Below are 24,748 nucleotides of genomic sequence, written 5' to 3'. Positions count from 1 at the left end.
TGGAGAGAAGTATGCAGGGATCGTTAGGATCATTGCTTTTCTTGTAATATATAAATGACATGAACTTGCATATAGGGAGTATAATTTTGAAGTTTGCAGATGATACAAAATTTGGAAATGTTGTAAATACTGAAGAGGACAGCAGCAGACTTCAGGAGGACTAAGACAAATTGGTGAAATGGGTAAACACATGGCAGATGCAATACAATGCAGATAAGTTATGAAGTGATGCACTTTGGGAGGAACAACATGGACAGGCACTATAATCTACATGGTACTATTTTGAGGGGGTGCAAGAGCAGAGGGACCTGGGGGTGATATTCACAAATCTCTGAACGTGGCAGGGCAAGTTGATAAGGTGGTTAAAAAAGCATATGGGATACTTGGCTTTGTAAACAGGGGCACTGAATACAAAAACAAGAAAGTCATGCTAAACCTTTACAAATCATTGGTTAAGCCTCAGCTGGAGTATTGTGTACAATTCTGGGCACTACACTTTAGGAAGGATGTCAAGACCTTGGAAAGGGTGCAGAGGAGATTTACCCATATGATACCAGGGATGAGGGATTTGAGTTATGTGGAGAGATTGGAGAAGCTGGGATTGGTCTCCTTAGAGTAAAAATGGTTAAGGGGAGACAAAAGAGGTATTTTGAGGGGTTTTGATAGAGCAAGTAAGGAAAAACTCTGATAAGTGGGTTGGTAACCAGAGATCACAGATTTTAAATCATTGGCAAAGGAACTGGAGGGGACATGAGGAGAATTTTTTTCACAGAGGGTTGTTGTTAAGATCTGGAATGCACTACCTGAAAGTGTGGTGGAAGCAGATTCCACAGGAAATTTCAAAAGGCAATTGGACATGTACTTAGAAACCTCATTTGCAGGGTTCAGGGGAAAAAGCTGGGTGTGGGACGAAATTGGCAGCTCTTTCAAAGAGTCGGCACAGGCATGACAGGCTGAATGGCCTCCTTCTATGCAATAAGGTTCTATGATTCTAAGGTCATAATACCTTCATCTTTACTCTGCTTGGTTGGTACCCTTATGTATAAAATACAAATGCGTGCAATGTAGCATGAATCCTGTGTTTCCAAACACAAAAATATAATTCTCCAAGATCTGTGCACCGCTCCAATTCTGACCTCTTGTGCATCCTTGATTTTTATCGTTCCATTGGCAGTCTGTGTCCAGCTGCCTGTGCCCCAAGCTCTGGAATTCCCTCCTTAAACCTCTCCACCCTCCTTTTAAGACAATCCTTAACATCGACCTCTTTGACCAAGGTTTTGGTCGCTTATCCTAATATCTCCTTATGTTAACATATGCCAAATTTTGTTTGCTAGTGCTCCTATGAAGCGCCTTGGGGTGTTTTACTATATTAAAGTTGCTATACAAATGCAAGTTATTGTTGTAGTTACACACTGTACCTTCTTCAAAAAGGTTTTCCAAATGAATCAGAAACATTGTTCTGGAGCAGAGAAGATTTTTTTTGTTTTGTAGTTCTCATTTGTCCTTACCTGTTCCCTATTAACTGAACATCCAGTAGCTGACTTGATGACTCCAAGATCTGACTGCCCAGGTGGGCGTGGCTTCTTTGGAACTGTTTGAGTGGACTGTGCTACATATCGGACTTCCTTTAATTCATCACATTTTAAACATGATAATACTGTTTGTTTTGTGGATTCACTGTTTGCTGGGTTCTGACTAGATCGCTGGGCACCTGGATGAGAGAAACACATGTAAACAAGAAATCATCCAGACCCAATATAAACAGGAGCTAACAATCAGCAAGGCATTAAATCACTATTCCTACAACCCATTAATTTTACAATGTACAAGTCTCAGTCCAGATCAAAAATGTAAAATATACACACACATTATTAACTCTGAAACATACAATAAAATCTGTGACATTTCAGTGAAACGAAATATGGACCAGCCAGTACCATAGTCAATACACCAATATTAACAAAATGAGCAGAATCAATTTAGCCAGATTAACGATTCTGACTAGTACTACATCCACAATAAATGTTCCAACCATAAATAAAACTCAAACTAAATACTTGGGAGACAGGGAATTCAAAGGTTCAACTCAAAAATCTCAACACAATTTGAGAGAGATTCCTGGGGAAATGTTGTCATTTGAATTTTACTGCAAATGGCAAATTATTTTTCAGTCGCCGTTTTATGTCAGATGCTTTCACACTTTGTACAGCAGTGTCATATTTGGAGGTCACCATGATGAAGTGAGAGGACTGTTAAGAATCAGGTTGATGTCAAGTTTACTTGCATTGCAATGCTAATGTTTATTTTACAGGACAGATCTATTTGTTTAAAGTAACCAGGCTAAAGCTTAGTCAATTAATCATAGATTAATAAACAAGACTAGTTACAGAATGTTATTAACCTTGAAAGCAACAGAAATACAGTAAAAAGGACCATCATAAAATGTTTAACTCCCTATTTGGAAAACAAAGAGAATGAATCCCTGAAGGTATCTAAATGTGGGCAGTGGGTTGACAATCAATGCCTTATCTTCAGCACTGACAAGACAAAGTCAATAATGCCAAAAAAATCATCATGCAATGAAGTTGCCCACTCACCTCTCTGCTACAATGATTCCAAGCTTAATTCAATTAAACTGTTTCAATTAAAAATAATCAGCATCACAACTTGTCAGAACTGAACATTTAAAGATAACTGGAAATGCTGATTGTCAAATTAGATTGAAAGCACAAGGCTAATTGTAGACAGCTAATTGTGTGTTTTAAAAGTGTGTTTCCACTGGCTGGCAGACTATCGTAGCATTTATCTACAGGCTGCTCTGTCATCCCAAACACCGTACAGTTCCAAGTTATTAAGACGATTGATCTGGATGAGGTTGGCCTCCATGCTAGAGCTGATCTTTTGCAAATCTGCAGGCAACAATGAATCCTTTACAAGATGCCACCACAAGAAACTCTATGTTCCATATAAATCTAAAACAAACTACGGCAAATAGAGGCTAAGATTTACATAGCTCCTCTTGTCTGTGAACTCTGATCTTGGCATGTATTTGTTCAAAATAGTCAATAATTTTTCAACTAAGGTTGTTGGAACCTGTTTTGAGATTATAGAAAGAGGCCAACCAAGATCTCTGTGACAAACAGCAAAAATTCTTAACCTTTATTGTGGCTTCAAGATTAGACATACTAACAGCAGATGTAGAATAATGCTCCATCTATTCTGCCCCAATTAAGTGCCTTAACCTTATCAGAAGTGCATTCTTAACTACATAGTATGAATTTATTTAATTTCTCATACCAATCATTTGCATAGCTATTTTTGCTGAGAATGCCAAATGTTGCTGATTTAGGAGCAGTTTTATACGGCAAACCTCCACTTACTAGAAACTGAATTGCAGCTTAAACTCATTTCACAAAGCGGCCTTACAGCTTTAGAAAGACTCTCATCTCATAACTGTGGTAAATTCAACCTATATCTCAGAGTTAAAAGGACAACACCCACCATCACATCTTTAGTTAATTCTACTCTTGAACCAGATATTTGATGGTGTACAAAACCAGCCTGATCTGAATCATACTCCACTCTTCCCTATTTCCATTGACAACCTGGTTGAAAATACTCCAGGCAATAAATTGTCAGAATACAGAGTATGCTTGGATTGCAATCAACCAGTGGCCAGACTATTACAATTGTGGATTGTCTCCTGATGTGACCAGTTGTAGTGCCCAGTCTTTCATAATATTCACTCAGACTAAGCTATTCAATGTCTTCACCCCAAATATTTGAACATTGTGGAAATGGATTTTTTTTCAGACTGTTGAGAAAATGGAAGAGCTCCGAATGCTAGAGGCAAATTGAATTTGGGCTCCGATTCAGGTAGGATATTCAGTCAAGGGAAAAGGACAACGCTGTTCTTGTGACGAGGTAACTTAGAAAAGACATTTTTTTTAAATCAGATTAGTTAATGAACAATGAAAAGCAGAGTAATCTTTTGGAACAATAGTTTCAGACTGATAATAGTAAAGGCTTGAAAGGTCAGAGACTTGAGGGGAGCTTTGATGTACCAGTCCCTTTCCATGTGAGCTGAGGAAATGATTCCTCTTGGGAATGCCATACATCAGAAAATGGAAAGTCAAAATACAAGCTAAGTTTAAGCCCTTGAACTTAGAGATGCTTTGCATTGCTGCAAGATTTTCGAAGAGATTTCTAAGTGATTCTTTCTTGCATCTAGGTGGGATGAAAAGATTTCTTGCTTGCATGGAGGTTTTACAAATGATCAAAACTAAATATTACATGACTGCCGATTTCTGAGAAATAAGAGATATTTTATTGGTTACTGTGGCCTTAAAAATTTCAGGAAATAATTTTTGATGTACCATTAGAAATTTGCATGTTACCCTCAGATTGATAATCCAAGTATTTGATGCAGGGATGACAGGGGAGGATCTATGTAAATAAGTTAAAAGGTTACCAAATATTTTAATTACACTACATTATCAAAAAATAATCACATCAAATAAGCTTCAAAAATGATAACATCCTATTGCCTTAAAATACTCCAGGTAAAATACAGGGTTTCATCAGTAAAAATCAGTGACTAGTGGGGTGCAGTAGGGCTCAGTGCTGGGACCCCAGCTATTTACAATATACATCAATGATTTAGATGAAGGAATTGAGTAATATCTCCAAGTTTGCAGATGACACTAAACTGGGTGGTGGGGTGAGCTGCGAGGGGGACGCTAAGAGGCTGCAGGGTGACTTGGATAGGTTAGGTGAGTAGGCAAATGCATGCCAGATGCAGTATAATGTGGATAAATGTGAGGTTGTTCACTTTGGTGGCAAAAACAGGAAGACAGAATATTAATCTGAATGGCAGCAGATTAGGAAAAGGAGAGGTGCAGCGAGACCTAGGTGTCATGGCACATCAGTCATTGAAAACTGGCATGCAGGTACAGCAGGCGGTGAAGGCGGCAAATGGCATGTTGGCCTTCATAGCTAGGGGATTTGAGTATAGGAGCAGGGAGGTCTTACTGCAGTTGTACAGGGCCTTGGTGAGGCCTCACCTGGAATATTGTGTTCAGTTTTGGTCTCCTAATCTGAGGAAGGACGTTCTTACTATTGAGGCAGTGCAGCGAAGGTTCACTAGACTGATTCCCAGGATGGCAGGACTGATATATGAGGAGAGACTGGGTCGACTGGGCCTGTATTCACTGGAGTTTAAAAGGATGAGAGGGGATCTCATAGAAACATATAAAATTCTGACGGGACTGGACAGGTTAGATGCAGGAAGAATGTTCCCAATGTTGGGGAAGTCCAGAACCACGGAACACAGTCTAAGGATAAGGGGTAAGCCATTTAGGACCGAGATGAAGAGAAACTTCTTCACTCAGAGTTGTTAACCTGTGGAATTCTCTACCACAGAGAGTTGTTGATGCCAGTTCGTTGGATATATTCAAGAGGGAGTTAGATATGGCCCTTACAGCTAAAGGGATCAAGGGGTATGGAGAGAAAGCAAGAAAGGGGTACTGAGGTGATGATCAGCCATGATCTTATTGAATGGTGGTGCAGGCTCGAAGGGCCGAATGGCCTACTCCTGCACCTATTTTCTATGTTTTTATGTTAAAGCATATTTGCACGAATCAAACCACAAAACTATCTTTTGAACCTTTTTTTTTATCTCCCCATGTCTGCAACAGTAAACTAAGCAATTCCTCACCTCCAATGCAAAATGTTCCATCATCACTTCTGCGCACAATTAGATTATCAATAAACAGTTCCATTGGCAGTGGATCACGGGCTGGCTGATCGCGACGTGAATTGTCATCCTTTGATTAAATTACAAAGATAGTTATTTTTATACGCCTTCAATATAACAGTTGCAAGCATTTAGTAAAAAATTTGCTGAATTGCTTTTACGCATTTGCACAAACTTTTCAACAAACTGATCTTGATAGCCTTTGAGATGATTATAGGAATGGTTACACAAAATTTCTCTACAAATAGCTGTAAGCTGCTGGTTCCAGTGCCAGTCATTTTTGTTGATCATGAAAAATCTTAGGGACATATGTCTACTATAATGATCTGCTGTATTTAGAACCATCAAGCCATATTTAGTTCACTATTTGAAAAGCGGATCTATTACACTAATTTAGTATCACATGGAAAAATAATCATCCCTAAAGTAGTGGTACAATAAATTAAAATAATTCATGTACACAAAGAAATTCAACCCTGATATTCTTTAAATTGCTTGTCAATTGGAATATTTACATGCAAAACTACATATTCAAGAACAAAGTACAATATGCAAATCCTTTTGCTATGTTTTTGGTCATGGTGCAACATGGTATATTATTTATCCATGAATCAGAATCCATTCAACACCATGATCAAGTACATCCCATATTTACACTGCATTGATCTGGATTAGAGGATGTGGAAAAAATAAAGACCATCGGTCATGGCACAGACAATCTTTTCCACATGTTGCATTGCATTCTCCTAAATATATTCATGAATTATCAGATATTTCTGCTAAACAGAAATTGAATTCCAGAATCATTTTCTCTACTTATGTAGGCGCAAAATGAGGGCGAGCTCTCCAAATAGCTCAGAGGTAGTCACCATCTTTGAATAATACAGACCAAGTAGGTCTCAGCTTCAAGCTTTGGCTTGTGCTGAGTTAGCTGATCTCAGCTGGGACAAAAAATAGCCAGGGTCCTGTTCCTCATCTGCTGAAAATTGGATGTATTACAAAAGAACATAACATAAAAATAGAAGAAATAGGAACAGGAGTAGGCCATTTAGTCCCTCGAGCCTGCTCTGCCATTCAATATCATGGCTAATCTGATCTTGGACTCAACTCCACTTCCCTGCCCTCCCCCCAGAACCCTTGACTCCCTTATGATTCAAAACTCTGTCTATCTCCACCTTAAATATATTCAATGACCCAGTCTCCACAACTCTCTGAGGCAGAGAATTCTAAAGATTCATGACCCTCAAAGAAGAAATTCCTCCTCATTTCCGTTTTAAATGGGCGACCCCTGATTCTGAAACTATGCCCTGTCGTTCGAGATTCTCCCACGAGGGGAAATATCCTCTCTGCATGTACCCTGTCAAGCACCCTCAGAATCTTATACATTTCAATTAGATTACCTCTTATTCTTCTAAACTCTAACCTGCTCAACCTTTCTTCATAAGACTACCTCCTCATCTCAGGAATCAACCTTGTGAACTTTCTCTGAACTGCCTCCAATATAAGTATATCCCTCCTTAAATAAGGAGACCAATACTGTACGCAGTACTCCAGATGTGGTCTCACCAACACCTTGTACAGTTGTAGCAGGACTTCCTACTTTTATACTCCATCCCCTTTGCAATAAAGGCCAACATTCCATTTGCTCTCCTAATTACTTGCTGTACCTGCATAACAACTTTGTGTTTCATGTACATGGACCCCCAGATCCCTCTTTACGGCAGCATTTTGCAATCTCTCCCTATTTAAATAATAATTTGCTTTTTTTTATTTTTCCTACCAAAGTGGATAACCTCACATTTTCCCACATTATACTCCATCAGCCAAATTTTTGCCCACTCACATAGCCTATCTATAATCCCTTTGCAGATTATTTGTGTCCTCCTCGCAACTTGCTTTCCCACCTATCTTTGTATCATCAGCAAATTTGGCTGCATTATACTGGGTCCCTTCATCCAAGTCATTAATATAGATTGCAAATAGTTTGTTTCTGCAGTTATTTCCTGCATAGGCAGACAGCCCAACAGCATTCTTGATCCAAACTCAATCATAAATAATAGCCACTGGGTGAGATACTGGAGTGCAACCACCATAGTTCAATACAAAAGCGAAATACTGCTGATGCTAGAAATCTGAACTAAAAGCAGAAAATGCTGGAAATACTCAGCAGTTGAGGTAGCATCTGTGGAGAGAGAAACAGAATTTCAGGTCTGTAACCTTTCATGAGACCTGGAAAATGTTACAGATGTAGTAGTTTTTAAGCAGATACAGTGGCAGGGAAAGGGGAGAGGGGAGGAAAGAACAAAAGGTAAGGCCTGCAATAGAGTGGAAGGCAGAAGTGATTAAATGACAAAAGGGGGTGATAATGGGACAAGTAAAGAAACAAAGGATGGGTCTAGAGGAGCCGTAAATAGCACCAGCTGAATCATTACCAACACCTGCTGTCTAAAAAAAATGGGAGCAGCGGTTATGATCTGAAATTGTTGAGCTCAATGTTGAGTTCAGAAGGCTGCAAAAAGTGCCCAACTGAGAGATGAACTACTATCCCTTGAGCGAAAAAACTGGAGAGAAAATAAAGTAAGAAATACGGAGATAAAGGCAATTTTATTAATGCATCCAACAGCATGTACATGCGTACAGTTCTTTGAACTTGTTGTACTGTATTTTGGAAAAATGTAAAGCTTAAACTGCAAGTCATTTATTTACTTGAATGTGCCGCTTCCTTGTGTTTCTAAGGAGATGCACTATAAGCAGTGAGTTTTGGCCCGAGCCGGGAGGGACAGCATGCGGCTTCAGTGCTGATCCCAAACAAACCAGACAAGTCAGAGAGAAATAGAACCCGTCAGTTCTGCACTGCTGACATCAATCATGGGCTTAACGTTCCAATAAAACAGCGGTGAGGGGAGGGGCAGGCAGAGAGGGGCGAAGAGAAGGGAGAGAGCGCGGGGGTGGGGGAGGGTGCGTGGGGCGGGGTGGAGTGAGGGGGGGGGGGGAAGGGAAAAAGAGCAGAGGAGGAAGGGGGGGGGGGGGAGAGCAGGAGCAGAAGGGAGGGGGAGGAGGGAGAGCAGAAGGGGGGGGGAGGGAAGGGAGAGCAGAAGGGGTAGGGAAGGGAGAGCAGAAGGGGGGGGGGAAGGGAGAGCAGAAGGGGGGGGGGAAGGGAGAGCAGAAGGGGGGGGGGAAGGGAGAGCAGAAGGGGGGTGGAGGGAGAGCAGAAGGGGGGTGGAGGGAGAGCAGAAGGTGGGTGGAGGGAGAGCAGAAGGGGGGTGGAGGGAGAGCAGAAGGGGGGTGGAGGGAGAGCAGAAGGGGGGTGGAGGGAGAGCAGAAGGGGGGTGGAGGGAGAGCAGAAGGGGGGTGGAGGGAGAGCAGAAGGGGGGTGGAGGGAGAGCAGAAGGGGGGTGGAGGGAGAGCAGAAGGGGGGTGGAGGGAGAGCAGAAGGGGGGTGGAGGGAGAGCAGAAGGGGGGTGGAGGGAGAGCAGAAGGGGGGTGGAGGGAGAGCAGAAGGGGGGTGGAGGGAGAGCAGAAGGGGGGTGGAGGGAGAGCAGAAGGGGAGAGGGAGAGCAGAAGGAGGGAGGGGGAGCAGAAGGGGGGAGATGGGGGGGGAGGGGGAGCAGAAGGGGGGAGATGGGGGGGGGAAGAGGAGGGAGCAGAAGGGGGGAGGGAAGAGGAGGGAGCAGAAGGGGGGGGAGAAAGAGGAGGGAGCAGAAGGGGGGGGGGAGAAAGAGGAGGGAGCAGAAGGGGGGGGAGAAAGAGGAGGGAGCAGAAGGGGGGGGAGAAAGAGGAGGGAGCAGAAGAGGGGGGGGGAGATGGAGGGGAGGGGGGGTGGGGTAGGAGAGGGGAGGGGGGGTGGGGTAGGAGAGGGGAGGGGAGGGGAGGGGTAGGAGAGGGGAGGGGAGGGGAGGGGTAGGAGAGGGGAGGGGAGGTGAGGGGTAGGAGAGGGGAGGGGAGGTGTGGGAGAGGGGAGGGGAGGTGTGGGGTAGGGAGGGGAGGGGAGGGGAGGGGGTGGTGGGAGAGGGGGGGGTGGGGTAGGAGAGGGGAGGGGTGGGGTAGGAGGGGAGGGGAGGGGAGGGATGTGGTAGGAGGGGAGGGTAGGGGAGGGATGGGGTAGGAGGGGAGGGGAGGGATGGGGTAGGGGAGGGGAGGGGTGGGGTGGGGTAGGAGAGGGGAGGGGTGGGGTGGGGTAGGAGAGGGGAGGGGTGGGGTGGGGTAGGAGAGGGGAGGGGTGGGGTGGGGTAGGAGAGGGGAGGGGTGGGGTGGGGTAGGAGAGGGGGGGGTGGGGTGAGGTAGGAGAGGAGAGGGGAGGGGGGTGGGTAGGAGGGAGAGGGGAGGGGTGGGGGGGAGGGGAGGGGAGGGATGGGGTAGGAGAGGGGAGGGGAGGGGAGGGATGTGGTAGGAGGGAGGGGAGGGGAGGGATGTGGTAGGAGGGGAGGGAGTGTGGGTAGGAGAGGGGAGGGGGTGGGTAGGAGAGGGGAGGGGTGGGGTAGGAGAGGGGAGGGGGTGGGGTAGGAGAGGGGAGGGGGTGGGGTAGGAGAGGGGAGGGGGTGGGGTAGGAGAGGGGAGGGGGTGGGGTAGGAGAGGGGAGGGGGTGGGGTAGGAGAGGGGAGGGGGTGGGGTAGGAGAGGGGAGGGGGTGGGGTAGGAGAGGGGAGGGGGTGGGGTAGGAGAGGGGAGGGGGTGGGGTAGGAGAGGGGAGGGGGATGGGTAGGGGAGGGGAGGGGGGTAGGAGAGGGGAGGGGGTGGGGTAGGAGAGGGGAGGGTGGGGGGGAGGGAGGGTAGGAGAGGGGAGGGGAGGGAGAGGGTAGGAGAGGGGAGAGGGAGGGGGGTAGGAGAGGCTAGGAGCGGGTGAGGGGGTGGGGTGGAGAGGGTAGGAGAGGGGAGGGGAGGGGGTGAGGAGGGGTCGGAGAGGGGGGAGGGGGTAGGAGAGGGTAGGAGAGGGGAGGGGGTAGGAGAGGAGGAGAGGGTAGGGAGGGAGGGGTAGGAGAGGGTAGGGGGTAGGAGAGGGTAGGGGGTAGGAGAGGGGAGGGGGGTGGGGTAGGAGAGGGGAGGGGGGGTGGGGTAGGAGAGGGGAGGGGGGTGGGGTAGGAGAGGGGAGGGGGATGGGGTAGGAGAGGGGAGGGGGATGGGGTAGGAGAGGGGAGGGGGATGGGGTAGGAGAGGGAGGGGGATGGGGTAGGAGAGGGGAGGGGGCATGGGGTAAGAGAGGGGAGGGGGGTGGGGTAAGAGAGGGGAGGGGAGGGGGGTAAGAGCGGGAGGGGAGGGGGGGTAAGAGAGGGGAGGGGAGGGGAGGTGGCGAGCAGAGGGAGGAGAGGGGGCGAGCAGAGGGAGGGAAGGGGAGGGGGGGCAGCAGAGGGGGAAGGGGAGGGGGCGAGCAGAGGGGAGGGGGGCGAGCAGAGGGGAGGGGGCGAGCAGAGGGGAGGGAAGGGGACGGGAGGGGAGCGAGCAGAGGGAGGAAGGAGAGGGAGGGAAGGGGAGGGGAGCGAGCAGAGGGGAGGGAAGGGGAGGGGAGCGAGCAGAGGGGAGGGAAGGGGAGGGGAGCGAGCAGAGGGAAGGGGAGGGGAGCGAGCAGAGGGGAGGGAGGGAGAGGGGAGGGATGGGGAGGGAAGGGGAGGGGAGCGAGCAGAGGGGAGGGAAGGGGAGGGGAGCGAGCAGAGGGGAGGGAAGGAGAGGGGAGGATGGGAGGGAAGGGGAGGGGAGCGAGCAGAGGGAGGGAAGGGAGGGGAGCGAGCAGAGGGGAGGGAAGGAGAGGGGAGGGAAGGGGAGCGAGCAGAGGGGAGGGAAGGAGAGGGGAGGGAAGGAGAGGGGAGCGTGCAGAGGGGAGGGAAGCGAGCAGAGGGGAGGAGCGAGCAGAGGGAGGGAAGGGGAGGGGAGCGAGCAGAGGGGAGGGAAGGAGAGGGGAGGAAGGGGGAGCGAGCAGAGGGAGGGAAGGGGAGGGGAGGGAAGGGGAGGGGAGGGAAGGAGAGGGGAGGGATGGGGAGGGGAAGGGGAGGGGAGCGAGCAGAGGGGAGGGAAGGGGAGGGGAGCGAGCAGAGGGGAGGGAAGGAGAGGGGAGGGAAGGGGAGCGAGCAGAGGGGAGGGAAGGAGAGGGGAGGGAAGGAGAGGGGAGCGTGCAGAGGGGAGGGAAGCGAGCAGAGGGGAGGGGAGCGAGCAGAGGGGAGGGAAGGGGAGGGGAGCGAGCAGAGGGGAGGGAAGAAGGAGAGGGAGGGAAGGAGAGGGAGCGAGCAGAGGGAGGGAAGCGAGCAGAGGGGAGGGAAGGGGAGGGGAGCGAGCAGAGGGGAGGGAGGGGAGGGAGGGAGCGAGCAGAGGGAGGGAGCGAGCAGAGGGAGGGGAAGGGAGGGGAGCGAGCAGAGGGGAGGGAAGGAGAGGGGAGGGAAGGGGAGCGAGGCAGAGGGGAGGGAAGAAGGAGAGGGAGGGAAGGAGAGGGGGAGCGAGCAGAGGGGAGGGAAGCGAGCAGAGGGGAGGGAAGGGAGGGGGAGCGAGCAGAGGGGAGGGAAGGGGAGGGGAGGGGAGCGAGCAGAGGGGAGGGAAGGGGAGCGAGCAGAGGGGAGGGAAGGGGAGGGGGAGCGAGCAGAGGGGAGGGAAGGGGAGGGGAGGGGAGGAGAGCGAGCAGAGGGGAGGGAAGGGGAGGGGAGGGGAGGGGAGCGAGCAGAGGGGAGGGAAGGGGAGGGGAGCGAGGGGAGGGGAGGGGAGGGGAGGGGAGGGGAGGGGAGGGGAGGGGAGGGGAGGGGAGGGAGGGGAGGGAGCAGAGGGGAGGGGAGCGGAGCGAGCAGAAGGGAGGGAAGGGGAGGGGAGCGGAGCGAGCAGAGGGGAGGGAAGGGGAGGGGAGCGGAGCGAGCAGAGGGGATGGAAGGGGAGGGGATCGAGCAAAGCGAGGGGAGGAACGAGCAGATGGGAGGGAAGGGGAGGGGAGCGGAGCGGAGCGAGCAGAGGGGAGGGAAGGGGAGGGGAGCGGAGCGAGCAGAGGGGAGGGAAGGGGAGGGGAGCGAGCAAAGCGAGGGGAGGAACGGGGAGGGGAGCGAGCAGATGGGAGCGTGCAGAGGGGAGGGGAGGGCGGTGGGAAAGAGCGCGGGGGAGAGGAGAACAAGCGACGGTGAAAGAGGGGACAGACAGCGAAGGTGAAAGAGGCATTGGGGAAAGGGGAGGGGGAAACATTGGGTTTTTGCTCTCAGTGGCAAACCAACAGCACCAGCTTATTCATTACACTTGCATTTGCCCACATATTTTCTGGGATTTTGCACTGAAATTTACAGTAAATCAGAAAGCCGAAATGGCTTGGCGCCCTCTACAGGGATGTGGGACTTGCACAAAGAGGGCAAGTATGGCTTGGCGCCCTCTACAGGGATGTGGGACTTGCACAAAGAGGGCAAGTAAATGCGTATCTCCTTGATCAATCAGATTGAAGAATCCTTACCAAGACACGCATAGTCTGAACCAGGAAATGTCAGTTCGAATATGTCATTCAATGTCAAATTAGATACAGAAAGTGACAGAGAGGGTGAAAGAAAAAGGGGACAGACGAGTAAAAGTTTTATTTAAAAAATCTCCAACAATAGTTAAAATCTGAAGGAATGAGACTCCACACTTGTAAAAAGTTATTTTTCAGTCACAGAGAGGTTGTGTGGCAATAATTAAGACTCACCACACTGTTAAAAATGTACAGCCACTAGAATGGACAAGCCCCAACCTTTTTTGGTGAGTTTAGTTCCGATCTCTGAGGTAAGTCACGCCGTTCTTTGTATTTGAGTGGTGAACAGACTGCGAGATACCGTTGTCGCACAGCTTCTAGAGGAGTGGGACATTTCAGACAGCAAATTCCAGATTTCCGCGTTTAACTGCACATGTGCGTTAGTTGGAAGTTGCTGTCCAATTTCCACGTAAATAACGGTGAGCGCTGTTAGCCTCTGTTATTTCTATGGCAGAATCCGGCCCCTTATGTTCCGCCAGTCTATACAGGCAACACATTAGGATATCGCTTTGCATGCATTCACTTCACAACAAAGAGGTGGGGATGGACACGAGCAATAAAAAAAGATCAGCAGTAGGTTCCTTGGTGGCCACTACATTATGGGGAAAATGTTTCACAGAAAAAGTAGCGATCATACCTTAAGGTTAATCCTCGTATCAGTGATTTCAATCTTCATGGGGATTATGTCAGCAGGTACTTCATCTTCCAAAAATGTTCCTAGATTTGTGAGGGAAGACATCAGGAACTCTGACTTGAAGTTCTTAATAATGCATTGCAAGAAACCATTCTTGACTGCAAGTGATGAATGGACAGCAGCACTCGGCCCACCCTCCAGCCGCAGACTCACTTCAGGCAATTCTTTCCTGTGCTCCTGCTTCATTGAGGCCTGGTGTCGATCTAACAATAAAAGGAAAATGGGCAATTAAAAATAATACAAAAAAAATTCCACTGCTCAACAAAGCACTTCAATAGAAACAATTGTTCCAAAGCACGAATAGAATATGAAAGAGCATATAGTTTGACTGAAATTAGATTTTAACCAACCCGAAAATAATTCATTTTCAGCAACTATGACGAGAAACAGTCAGACCTCTAATGCATTTTCTCTTCTTAGAGGTGGCCGCAGGATTTACTGAACAGCAAATAATGCAAACAGTACAATAGGATCAGAGGCGACTGGTGGTATTCCATTAGAACTGCTCGTCCCTAATCAAATCTGATGTTTATGACAAATATATTAGTGGTAGAGAACTGAGAAATCATTGAAATATTGAATGATGTCAGTTCCCTTCTAAAAATTCTTCATAACATAATTCACCAGTGACAAATCATGCTGTTTATACAGAGTAGAAGCTGAATATTGTGGGGTTTTTTGCCAAAAATATTCCATTGTATTCACACTGCTGACAAGAAACCAAATATATATATTAAATATTTTTGCTGTCTATTTAAAAATTGCAAAATGTTTTAAGCATAAGCATGTTCCCTCGCCAATAATACAAAGCATTCCACATGACATGGAGGCAAGTTAACTATATCAGTCTATACATATTCAGAATTTTACTTTCAATGTGTGGTTAGTGCCCCCTGGTGCATGCATAAGGTAAGAAAAAGTTTATATTTCTTGATTTAAAAAACCCAAATTGGCCATTATGATGGAAGGCTGGTAGGGATGTGGGTCAAACAGATAGTTCCCCAAATAGCTTAATTTCTGATCTCATGTGTTGCGAGCAGGTGACAGAGGACAGGTTCTCGGCCCTATCCCACAAGGAGAATAAGCCACCCTTCTACTGGGATGCAACTCCTGGCAGATTGCTTCAAAGCAGCAGTGGCAGAGCTTTAGGAACAGGTCACCTATCTGCCCTATTGGTCAACAAATGGCACATGGTATATAGCAAGACCTGGAGAGAGCAAATAAAACGAATGGGGAAAAAAAAACCCTGACAATATTGCCCTGAATTTGCGGTGGCTATGACAGCGCAGGAGCCTATTTGCAGAGTGCAAGGGGAGGGGGGGAATGAGAAAATGTTGTAGGTATTAATTATCTTGAAGTTAAATTAACAATGCCTTCTCAGTTTACCTCGCTTCTTTTGTCGAACCCCACTAGAATAAACATCGAGATACAATGCTGACTCTGAATGACCTTACCACGCACGTTCGCTTATCATTCCTTTCGTCTTTTATCGATTTATTTTAAATGGACACGTTTTCCATTATACTAATGCCGTACATTATTTGAAGTACTCATCGGGATGTAAAATAATCCAACATGGTTTAGATCTGTCACTGTTCACAAGACTTTATTTTAACAATCCTTTCATCGTTTCCAGTTTTAACAGAATAGGAAAATTCAACGTAGTTTTAGTGATCACATCAGTAGTGGGGAAAATGTTGGAATCAATCATTAAAGATGAAATAGCAGCGCATTTGGAAAGCAATGACAGGATCGGTCCAAGTCAGCATGGATTTATGAAAGGGAAATCATGCTTGACGAATCTTCTGGAATTTTTTGAGGATGTAACTAGCAGAGTGGACAAGGGAGAACCAGTGGATGTGGTGTCGTTGGACTTTCAAAAGGCTTTTGACAAGATCCCGCACAAGAGATTGGTGTGCGAAGTCAAAGCGCATGGTATTGGGGGTAATGTACTGACGTGGATAGAGAACTGGTTGGCAGATAGGAAGCAGAGAGTGGGGATAAACAAGTCCTTTTCAGAATGGCAGGCAGTGACGAGTGGAGTGCCGCAGGGCTCAGTGCTGGGACCCCAGCTCTTTACAATATACATTAACGATTTGGATGAAGGAATTGAGTGTAATATCTCCAAGTTTGCAGATGACACTAAACTGGGTGGCGGTGTGAGCTGTGAGGGGGATGCTAAGAGGCTGCAGGGTGACTTGGATAGGTTAGGTGAGTGGGCAAATGCATGGCAGATGCAGTATAATGTGGATAAATGTGAGGTTATCCATTTTGGGGGCAAAAATACGAAGGCAGATTATCTGAATGGCGGCAGATGAGGAAAAGGGGAGGTGCAACGAGACCTGGGTGTCATGGTTCATCAGTCATTGAAGATTGGCATGCAGGTACAACAGGCGGTGAAGAAGGCAAATAGCATGTTGGCCTTCATAGCTCGGGGGTGTGAGTATAGGAGCAGGGAGGACTTATTGCAGTTGTACAGGGCTCACATGGAATATTGTGTTCAGTTTTGGTCTCCTAATCTGAGGAAGGTCGTTCTTGCTATTGAGGGAGTGCAGCCAAGGTTCACCAGACTAATTCCAGGGATGGCTGGACTGTCATATGAAGAGAGACTGGATCAATTGGGCCTTTATTCACTGGAGTTTGGAAGGATGGGAGGGGATCTCATAGAAACATATAAGATTCTTACGGGACTGGACAGGTTAGATGCGGGAAGAATGTTCCCGATGTTGGGGAGGTCCAGAACCAGGGGACATAGTCTTAGGATAAGGGGTAGGCCATTTAGGACTGAGATGAGGAGAAACTTCTTCACTCAGAGAGTTGTTAACCTGTGGAATTCCCTGCCGCAGAGAGTTGTTGATGCCAGTTCATTGGATATATTCAAGAGGGAGTTAGATATGGCCCTTACGGCTAAGAGAATCAAGGGGTATGGAGAGAAAGCAAGAAAGGGGTACTGAGGGAATGATCAGCCATGATCTTATTGAATGATGGTGCAGGTTCGAAGGGCCAAATAGCCTACTCCTGCACCTATTTTCTATGTTTCTATAAATTGATCAACGCCTGAAAAATTGTTAGATATCTGCAAACTGAATTATCTTGCCTATTACTGATTGAATCTGAAAAGCAACATGGCCAGTCTAGTCTGACTAGAATCAATAGTCCTTACTTCCGTATTCAGTACAAGATATTTACGCAGAAACATAGAAAATAGGTGCAGGAGTAGGTCCTTCGGCCCTTCGAGCCTGCACCGCCATTCAATGAGTTCATGGCTGAACATGCAACTTCAGTACCCCATTCCTGCTTTCTCGCCATACCCCTTGATCCCCCTAGTAGTAAGGACAACATCTAACTCCTTTTTGAATATATTTAGTGAATTGGCCTCAACAACTTTCTGTGGTAGAGAATTCCACAGGTTCACCAGTCTCTGGGTGAAGAAGTTTCTCCTTATCTCGGTGCTAAATGGCTTACCCCTTATCCTTAGACTGTGACACCTGGTTATGGACTTCCCCAACATTAATAAGAACATAAGAATTAGGAACAGGAGTAGGCCATCTAGCCCCTCGAGCCTGCTCCGCCACCCAACAAGATCACGGCTGATCTGGGCCATGGACTCAGCTCCACTTACCCGCCCGCTCCCCATAACCCTTAATTCCCTTATTGGTTAAAAATCTATCTATCTGTGACTTGAATACATTCAATGAGCTAGCCTCAACTGCTTCCTTGGGCAGAGAATTCCACAGATTCACAACCCTTTGGGAGAAGAAATTCCTTCTCAACTCGGTTTTAAATTGGCTCCCCCATATTTTGAGGCTGTGCCCCCTAGTTCTCGTCTCCCAGACCAGTGGAAACAACCTCTCTGCCTCTATCCTGTCTATCCCCTTCATTATTTTAAATGTTTCTATAAGATCACCCCATACATATCCTTCTGAACTCCAACGAGTATTGACCCAGTCTACTCAATCTATCATCGTAAGGTAACCCCCCTCATCTCCGGAATCAGCCTAGTGAATCGTCTCTGTACCCCTTCCGAAGCTAGTATATCTTTCCTTAAGTAAGGTGACCAAAACTGCACGCAGTACTCCAGGTGCGGCCTCACCAATACCCTGTACAGTTGCAGCAGGACCTCCCTGCTTTTGTACTCCATTGCTCTCGCAATGAAGGCCAACATTCCATTCGCCTTCCTGATTACCTGCTGCACCTGCAAACTAACTTTTTGGGATTCATGCACAAGGACCCCCAGGTCCCTCTGCACTGCAGCATGTTGTAATTTCTCCCCATTCAAATAATATTCCCTTTTACTGTTTTTTTTCCCCCCAAGGTGGATGACCTCACATTTTTCGACATTGTATTCCATCTGCCAAACCTTAGCCCATTCGCTTAACCTATCTAAATCTCTTTGCAGCCTCTCTGTGTCCTCTACACAACCCGCTTTCCCACTAATCTTTGTGTCATTTGCAAATTTTGTTACACTACACTCTGTCCCCTCTTCCAGGTCATCAATGTATATTGTAAACAGTTGTGGTCCCAGCACCAATCCCTGTGGCACACCACTAACCACCGATTTCCAACCCAAAAAGGACCCATTTATCCCGACTCTCTGCTTTCTGTTTGCCAACCAATTCTCGATCCATGCTAATACATTTCCTCTGACTCCGCGTACCTTTATCTTCTGCAGTAACCTTTTGTGTGGCACCTTATCAAATGCCTTTTGGAAATCTAAATACACTACATCCATCGGTACATCTCTATCCACCATGCTCGTTATATCCTCAAAGAATTCCAGTAAATTAGTTAAACATGATTTCCCCTTCATGAATCCATGTTGCGTCTGCTTGATTGCACTATTCCTATCTAGATGTCCCGCTATTTCTTCCTTAATGATAGCTTCAAGCATTTTCCCCACTACAGATGTTAAACTAACCGGCCTATAGTTTCCTGCCTTTTGTCTGCCCCCTTTTTTAAACAGAAGCGTTACATGAGCTGCTTTCCAATCCGATGGCACCTCCCCAGAGTCCAGAGAATTTTGGTAGATTATAACGAAGGCATCTGCTATAACTTCCGTCATCTCTTTTAACACCCTGGGATGTATTTCATCAGGACCAGGGTACTTGTCTACCTTGAGTCCGATTAGCCTTTCCAGCACTACCCCCCTAGTGATAGTGATTGTCTCAAGGTCCTCCCTTCCCACATTCCAGTGATCAGCAATTTTTGGCATGGTTTTTGTGTCTTCCACTGTGAAGACCGAAGCAAAATAATTGTTTAAGGTCTCAGCCATTTCCACATTTCCCATTATTAAATCCCCCTTCTCATCTTCTAAGGGACCAACATTTACTTTAGTCACTCTTTTCCATTTTATATATTGGTAAAAGCTTTTGCTATCTGTTTTTATGTTTTGCGCAAGTTTACATTCATAATCTATCTTGCCCTTCTTAGAAACATAGAAAATAGGTGCAGGAGTAGGCCATTCGGCCCTTCTAGCCTACATCGCCATTCAATGAGTTCATGGCTGAACATTCAACTTCAGTACCCCATTCCTGCTTTCTCGCCATACCCCTTGATCCCCCTAGTAGTAAGGACCTCATCTAACTCCTTTTTGAATATATTTAGTGAATTGGCCTCAACAACTTTCTGTGGTAGAGAATTCCACAGGTTCATCACTCTCTGGGTGAAGAAGTTCCTCCGCATCTCGGTCCTAAATGGCTTACCCCTTATCCTTAGACTGTGACCTCTGGTTCTGGACTTCCCCAACATTGGGAACATTCTTCCTGCATCTAACCTGTCTAACCCCGTCAGAATTTTAAATGTTTCTATGAGGTCCCCTCTCATTCTTCTGAACTCCAGTGAATACAAGCCCAGTTGATCCAGTCTTTCTTGATAGGTCAGTCCCGCCATCCCGGGAATCAGTCTGGTGAACCTTCGCTGCACTCCCTCAATAGCAAGAATGTCCTTCCTCAGGTTAGGAGACCAAAACTGTACACAATACTCCAGGTGTGGCCTCACCAATGCCCTGTACAACTGTAGCAACACCTTCCTGCCCCTGTACTCAAATCCCCTTGCTATGAAGGCCAACATGCCATTTGCTTTCTTAACCGCCTGCTGCACCTGCATGCCAACCTTCAATGACTGATGTTTACCATGACACCCAGGTCTCTTTGCACCTCCCCTTTTCCTAATCTGTCACCATTCAGATAATAGTCTGTCTCTCTGTTTTTACCACCAAAGTGGATAACCTCACATTTATCCACATTATACTTCATCTGCCATGCATTTGCCCACTCACCTAACCTATCCAAGTCGCTCTGCAGCCTCACAGCATCCTCCTCGCAGCTCACACTGCTTTCTTCGTCATTCTTTGCTGTCGTTTAAAATTTTCCCAATCTTCTAGTTTCCCACTAACCTTGGCCACCTTATACGCATTGGTTTCTAATTTGATACTCTCCTTTATTTCCTTGGTTATCCATGGCTGGTTATCCCTTCTCTTACCGCCCTTCTTTTTCACTGGAATATATTTTTGTTGAGCACTGTGAAAGAGCTCCTTAAAAGTCCTCCACTGTTCCTCAATTGTGCCACCGTTTAGTCTGTGTTCCCAGTCTACTTTAGCCAACTCTGCCCTCATCCCACTGTAGTCCCCTTTGTTTAAGCATAGTACGCTCGATTGAGACACTACTTCCTCACCCTCAATCTGTATTACAAATTCAACCATACTGTGATCACTCATTCCGAGAGGATCTTTTACTCGGAGATCATTTATTATTCCTGTCTCATTGCACAGGACCAGATCTAAGATAGCTTGCTGCCTTGTAGGTTCTGTAACATACTGTTCTAAAACAATCCCGTTTGCATTCTATGAATTCCTCCTCAAGGCTACCCCATGCGATTTGATTTGACCAATCGATATGTAGGTTAAAATCCCCCATTATTACTGCCGTTCCTTTTTCACACGCCTCCATTATTCCTTTGATTATTGTCCGCCCCATCGTGAAGTTATTTTTTGGGGGCCTATAAACTAAACCCACCAGTGACTTTTTCCCCTTACTATCTCTAATCTCCACCCACAATGATTCAACATTTTGTTCATTAGAGCCAATATCATCTCTCACAACTGCCCTGATATTATCCTTTATTAACAGAGCTACCCCACCTCCTTTCTCTTCTTGTCTATCTTTCTGAATTGTCAGATACCCCTGTATGTTTAATTCCCAGTCTTGGCCACCCTGCAACTACGTTTCTGTAATGGCCACTAAATCATACCCATTTGTAATGATTTGTGCCGTCAACTCATTTACTTTATTTCGACTGCTGCGTGCATTTAGAGTGTTTTAATCCAAGTTTTTAAACCATAATTTTTAGTTTTGACCCCTCCTGCAGCCCCTTTATATTCATACATATTGTCCCTTCCTATCACCTTGTGGTTTACACTTACCCCAGTGCTACTCTGCTCTGTTGCCTCCTGCCTTTTGCATTCTTTCTTGGGGTTCTGTTCATCTGAGCGCTCACCCACTCTAACTAGCTCAGAGCCCTCTCCTGGGTTCCCATCCCCTTGCCAAGCTAGTTTAAAGCCCTCCCAACCGTACTATCAAAACCACCCGCGAGAACATCGGTTCCGTCTCTGTTGAGGTGTAACCTGTCCGACTTGTACAGGTCCCACCTTCCGCAGAAGCGGTCCCAATTGTTCAGGAAACTAAAGCCCTCCCTCCTACACCAACGGGAGAGCGGAGAGCACAAGTTTCAACTATCGCAGGATAGAGAGTGGAGAGCACCAGTTTCAACTATCACAGGACGGGAGAGTGGAGAGCACCAGTTCCAACTGTCGCAGGAGAGAGAGTGGAGAGCACCAGCTCCAACTGTCGCAGGAGAGAGAGTGGAGAGCACCAGTTCCAACTGTCGCAGGAGAGAGTGTGGAGAGCACCAGTTCCAACTGTCGCAGGAGAAAGACTGGAGAGCACCAGCTCCAACTGTCGCAGGAGAGAGAGAGTGGAGAGCACCAGCTCCAACTGTCGCAGGAGAGTGGAGAGCACCAGCTCCAACTGTCGCAGGAGAGTGGAGAGCACCAGCTCCAACTGTCGCAGGAGAGAGAGTGGAGAGCACCAGCTCCAACTGTCGCAGGAGAGAGAGTGGCGAGCACCAGCTCCAAATGTCGCAGGAGAGAGTGTGGAGAGCACCAGCTCCAACTGTCGCAGGACAGAGAGTGGAGAGCACCAGCTCCCACTGTCACAGGAGAGAAAGTGGAGAGCACCAGTTCCCACTGTCACAGGACAGAAGGATTAACTATCACCTTCATTATCCTCTTGATTCCTCTACACAACATGTATTCTTGCACCACAGTTCCATCTGCAGGAGAATGTAAATCTGCACTTTTACATTTCTGGCACACAATGTAAAACACAACCTTGAGGAAAGCACTGAATTTGCACAGTACTCTGTTATTCAAGGTGCTTCGAAATCTGAATTGTTTTGAAAACAGCCCGTTGCACTCCCCATGGTAAGAGACTACTACATTTTCCAGTTGCAATGGCTGGTGGTGCAGGAGCGGAACTGACCATCGAGAGTTAAAACATTTGATTCAAACCTATAAAGTCCTTGGAACAGAGGAGGTTGAGAGGGGATTTAATTGAGGTGTATAAAATTATGAGGGGCCTAAATAATGGAAGGACCTAGTTCCCTCAGCAGAGGGGTCAATAACCAGTGGGCATAGATTTAAAGTAGTTGGTAGAAGGATTAAAGGATTAGAGGGGGGGGGGGGGGGATGAGGAAACATTTATTCACCCAGTGGGTGGTGGTTATCTGGAACTCAATGCCTGAAAGGGTGGTTGTGGCAGAAACACTCCTCATATTTCATCATCATCATCATCAGTCCCTCGGAATCGAGGAAGACTTGCTTCCACTCTTATAATGAGTTCTTAGGTGGCTGAACAGTCCAATATGAAAACCACAGTATTTGTCACAGGTGGGACAGTATGTCATTGAGGGAAGGGGTGGGTGGGACTGGTTTGCCGCACGCTCTTTCCACTGCCTGCACTTGATATTTAAAAGGTACTTGGATGTGCACTTAAAGAGCCGTAACCTAAAGGGCTACGGACCTAGTGCTGGAAGGTGGGATTAGGCTGGATAATTCTTTCTCGACCGGCACGGGCATGATAGGCCGAATAACTTCCTTCTGTGTTGTAATTTTCTATGATTCGATGATAAAAATCTATCCGTGCAACTTTTGCACCAAGTGCGATCTTCCAGCCAGGTCTTTTGGACTGGCCTGAAGTGCTTCCACCCCAAATGAATGACAGCTTCACTTAAATTAAACATTACATGATATTCTGTCTGCTTAGGATAGGTTCACACATCGTGTTCTTTTCGCCCTTCTAGAGTGGATTTAAAGTAGTTAGTTCCATGTGTAATGGAGCTCTAAAGAGTCAGAGGCTCTTCAGCCTTTTTAAAAAAATTTCTGGTTTTAAAATGGCCCAGACTTTGCTGGAGTGGGGCATCTCGTGGTGTGCCCTGTTATTTAGATTTGTTCGTGCACGTTTAAGTTTTAACATTTTTTGGCCACAAAGTTGCTGGAAGTGCAAGCTGATAACGGCGCAGCGAGGGCAATAGGACATTTGGGACCTTGGTGAATAGTGGGACAAACAGTGTATCTCCTTAACCAATATAATTTAAGATTGAGAAATAAACAGAAGAAGGACTGAGAAGAAGGGTGAATTAGAGTGGTGAATTCAATGTTAAATCAGTACAAAAAGAGAAATAAAGAGGGAAAGAAAAATTGGATTGAGAGAGAAAAAGAAACATTTTACATTTCTAAAATCTCTTTCTGTGCAAAAGAGGCTGACTGGCAGTCATTAATAATTATCATATCGTTAAGAGATTATGCTGTGATATTACGAGATTTAACTGTGGCGAATTTAATAAGCAATTAATGTGCAAATACAGCAACTTCATGAAAATCACGGGGAGGTTGAAGACGAGATGCTGTTTTTGCGAGGCTTACGGCTGAGCAGTGCAGATCAGCCAGCAACGAGTGGCAATTCGCGATCCTAAGTTATCTCTTTCTCACCACAAATTGCTGTCCAATTTGCACATTAATAACTCCGTTAATCGTTCACGAACCATTATTTTTCAGCAAATTCTGGGCCAATATATTTTTAGTATTAGTTTGCATTTTTGTTACTGAGAATCAAAGAATGGTTGCAGCACAGGAGTCGGCCATTCAGCCAGTCAAGCCTGTGCCGGATCTCTGCAAAAATATTTCAGCTAGTTCCACTCACCCACCCTTTCCTCATTGCCCCGCTGAATATTTTTCTTCAGCTACCTATCCTATTCCCTTTTGAAAGCCACGATTGAGTCTGCCCCCACCATCCTTTCAGACAATGCATTCCAGATCCTAACCACTCGCTGCATAAAAAAGTTTTTCCTCATGTTGCCTTTGGCTCTTTTGGCAATCACCTTAAATCTGTGTCCTCTGGTTCTCGACCCTTCCGCTTATGGGAACAGTTTCTCTCTATCTATTCTGCATCCTCCAAAGCCTTCATATCCTTCCTAAAGTGCAGTGCCCAAAATTGGATACAATACTCCAGTTGAGACTGAACCAGTATTTTATAAAGGTTCAACTTTATGAAAAAAAAAATTCACTGTTTAAAAACACATTTTCGAATTTTGTCCTAAGAGTAGATCATATTATAGCTAAACATTTTTAGTCCATTAATTCAACAGAATGTTGACCGTAACTGAAGCACTGACAAGACTTTCACAGAATAGGAAGAGCTGTAAAGAGAAGATATGAAAATGGCACTCTTACAATAGAGATTTTTGCAAGAGCTCAGGACCATAGTCAAGACATCAAAGTGAAAATT

The 24,748-nt window shown here is 46.6% G+C and overlaps 1 protein-coding gene across 2 annotated transcripts in view; it reads right to left on the bottom strand.

The window, feature by feature from the left end:
• The window catches only part of bltp3b (bridge-like lipid transfer protein family member 3B), a 182,501-nt gene that overhangs the window by 5,363 nt on the left and 152,390 nt on the right, over positions 1–24,748 (bottom strand). For both annotated transcript variants that reach the window (XM_070897438.1, XM_070897436.1), the window contains 3 exons: positions 13,851–14,110; positions 5,717–5,825; positions 1,509–1,711 (listed from right to left, as the gene is read on the bottom strand). In XM_070897438.1, coding sequence (XP_070753539.1) covers positions 1,509–1,711; positions 5,717–5,825; positions 13,851–14,110 — 572 coding nt within the window. The remainder of the gene's footprint in view (positions 1–1,508; positions 1,712–5,716; positions 5,826–13,850; positions 14,111–24,748) is intronic.

The sequence above is a fragment of the Pristiophorus japonicus genome, chromosome 13, assembly GCF_044704955.1.
Source record: "Pristiophorus japonicus isolate sPriJap1 chromosome 13, sPriJap1.hap1, whole genome shotgun sequence".
Classification (NCBI taxonomy): Eukaryota; Metazoa; Chordata; class Chondrichthyes; family Pristiophoridae; genus Pristiophorus; species Pristiophorus japonicus.
Note: the sequence above shows the minus strand (reverse complement) of the source record. Positions and strands in the feature narration are given on the sequence as shown.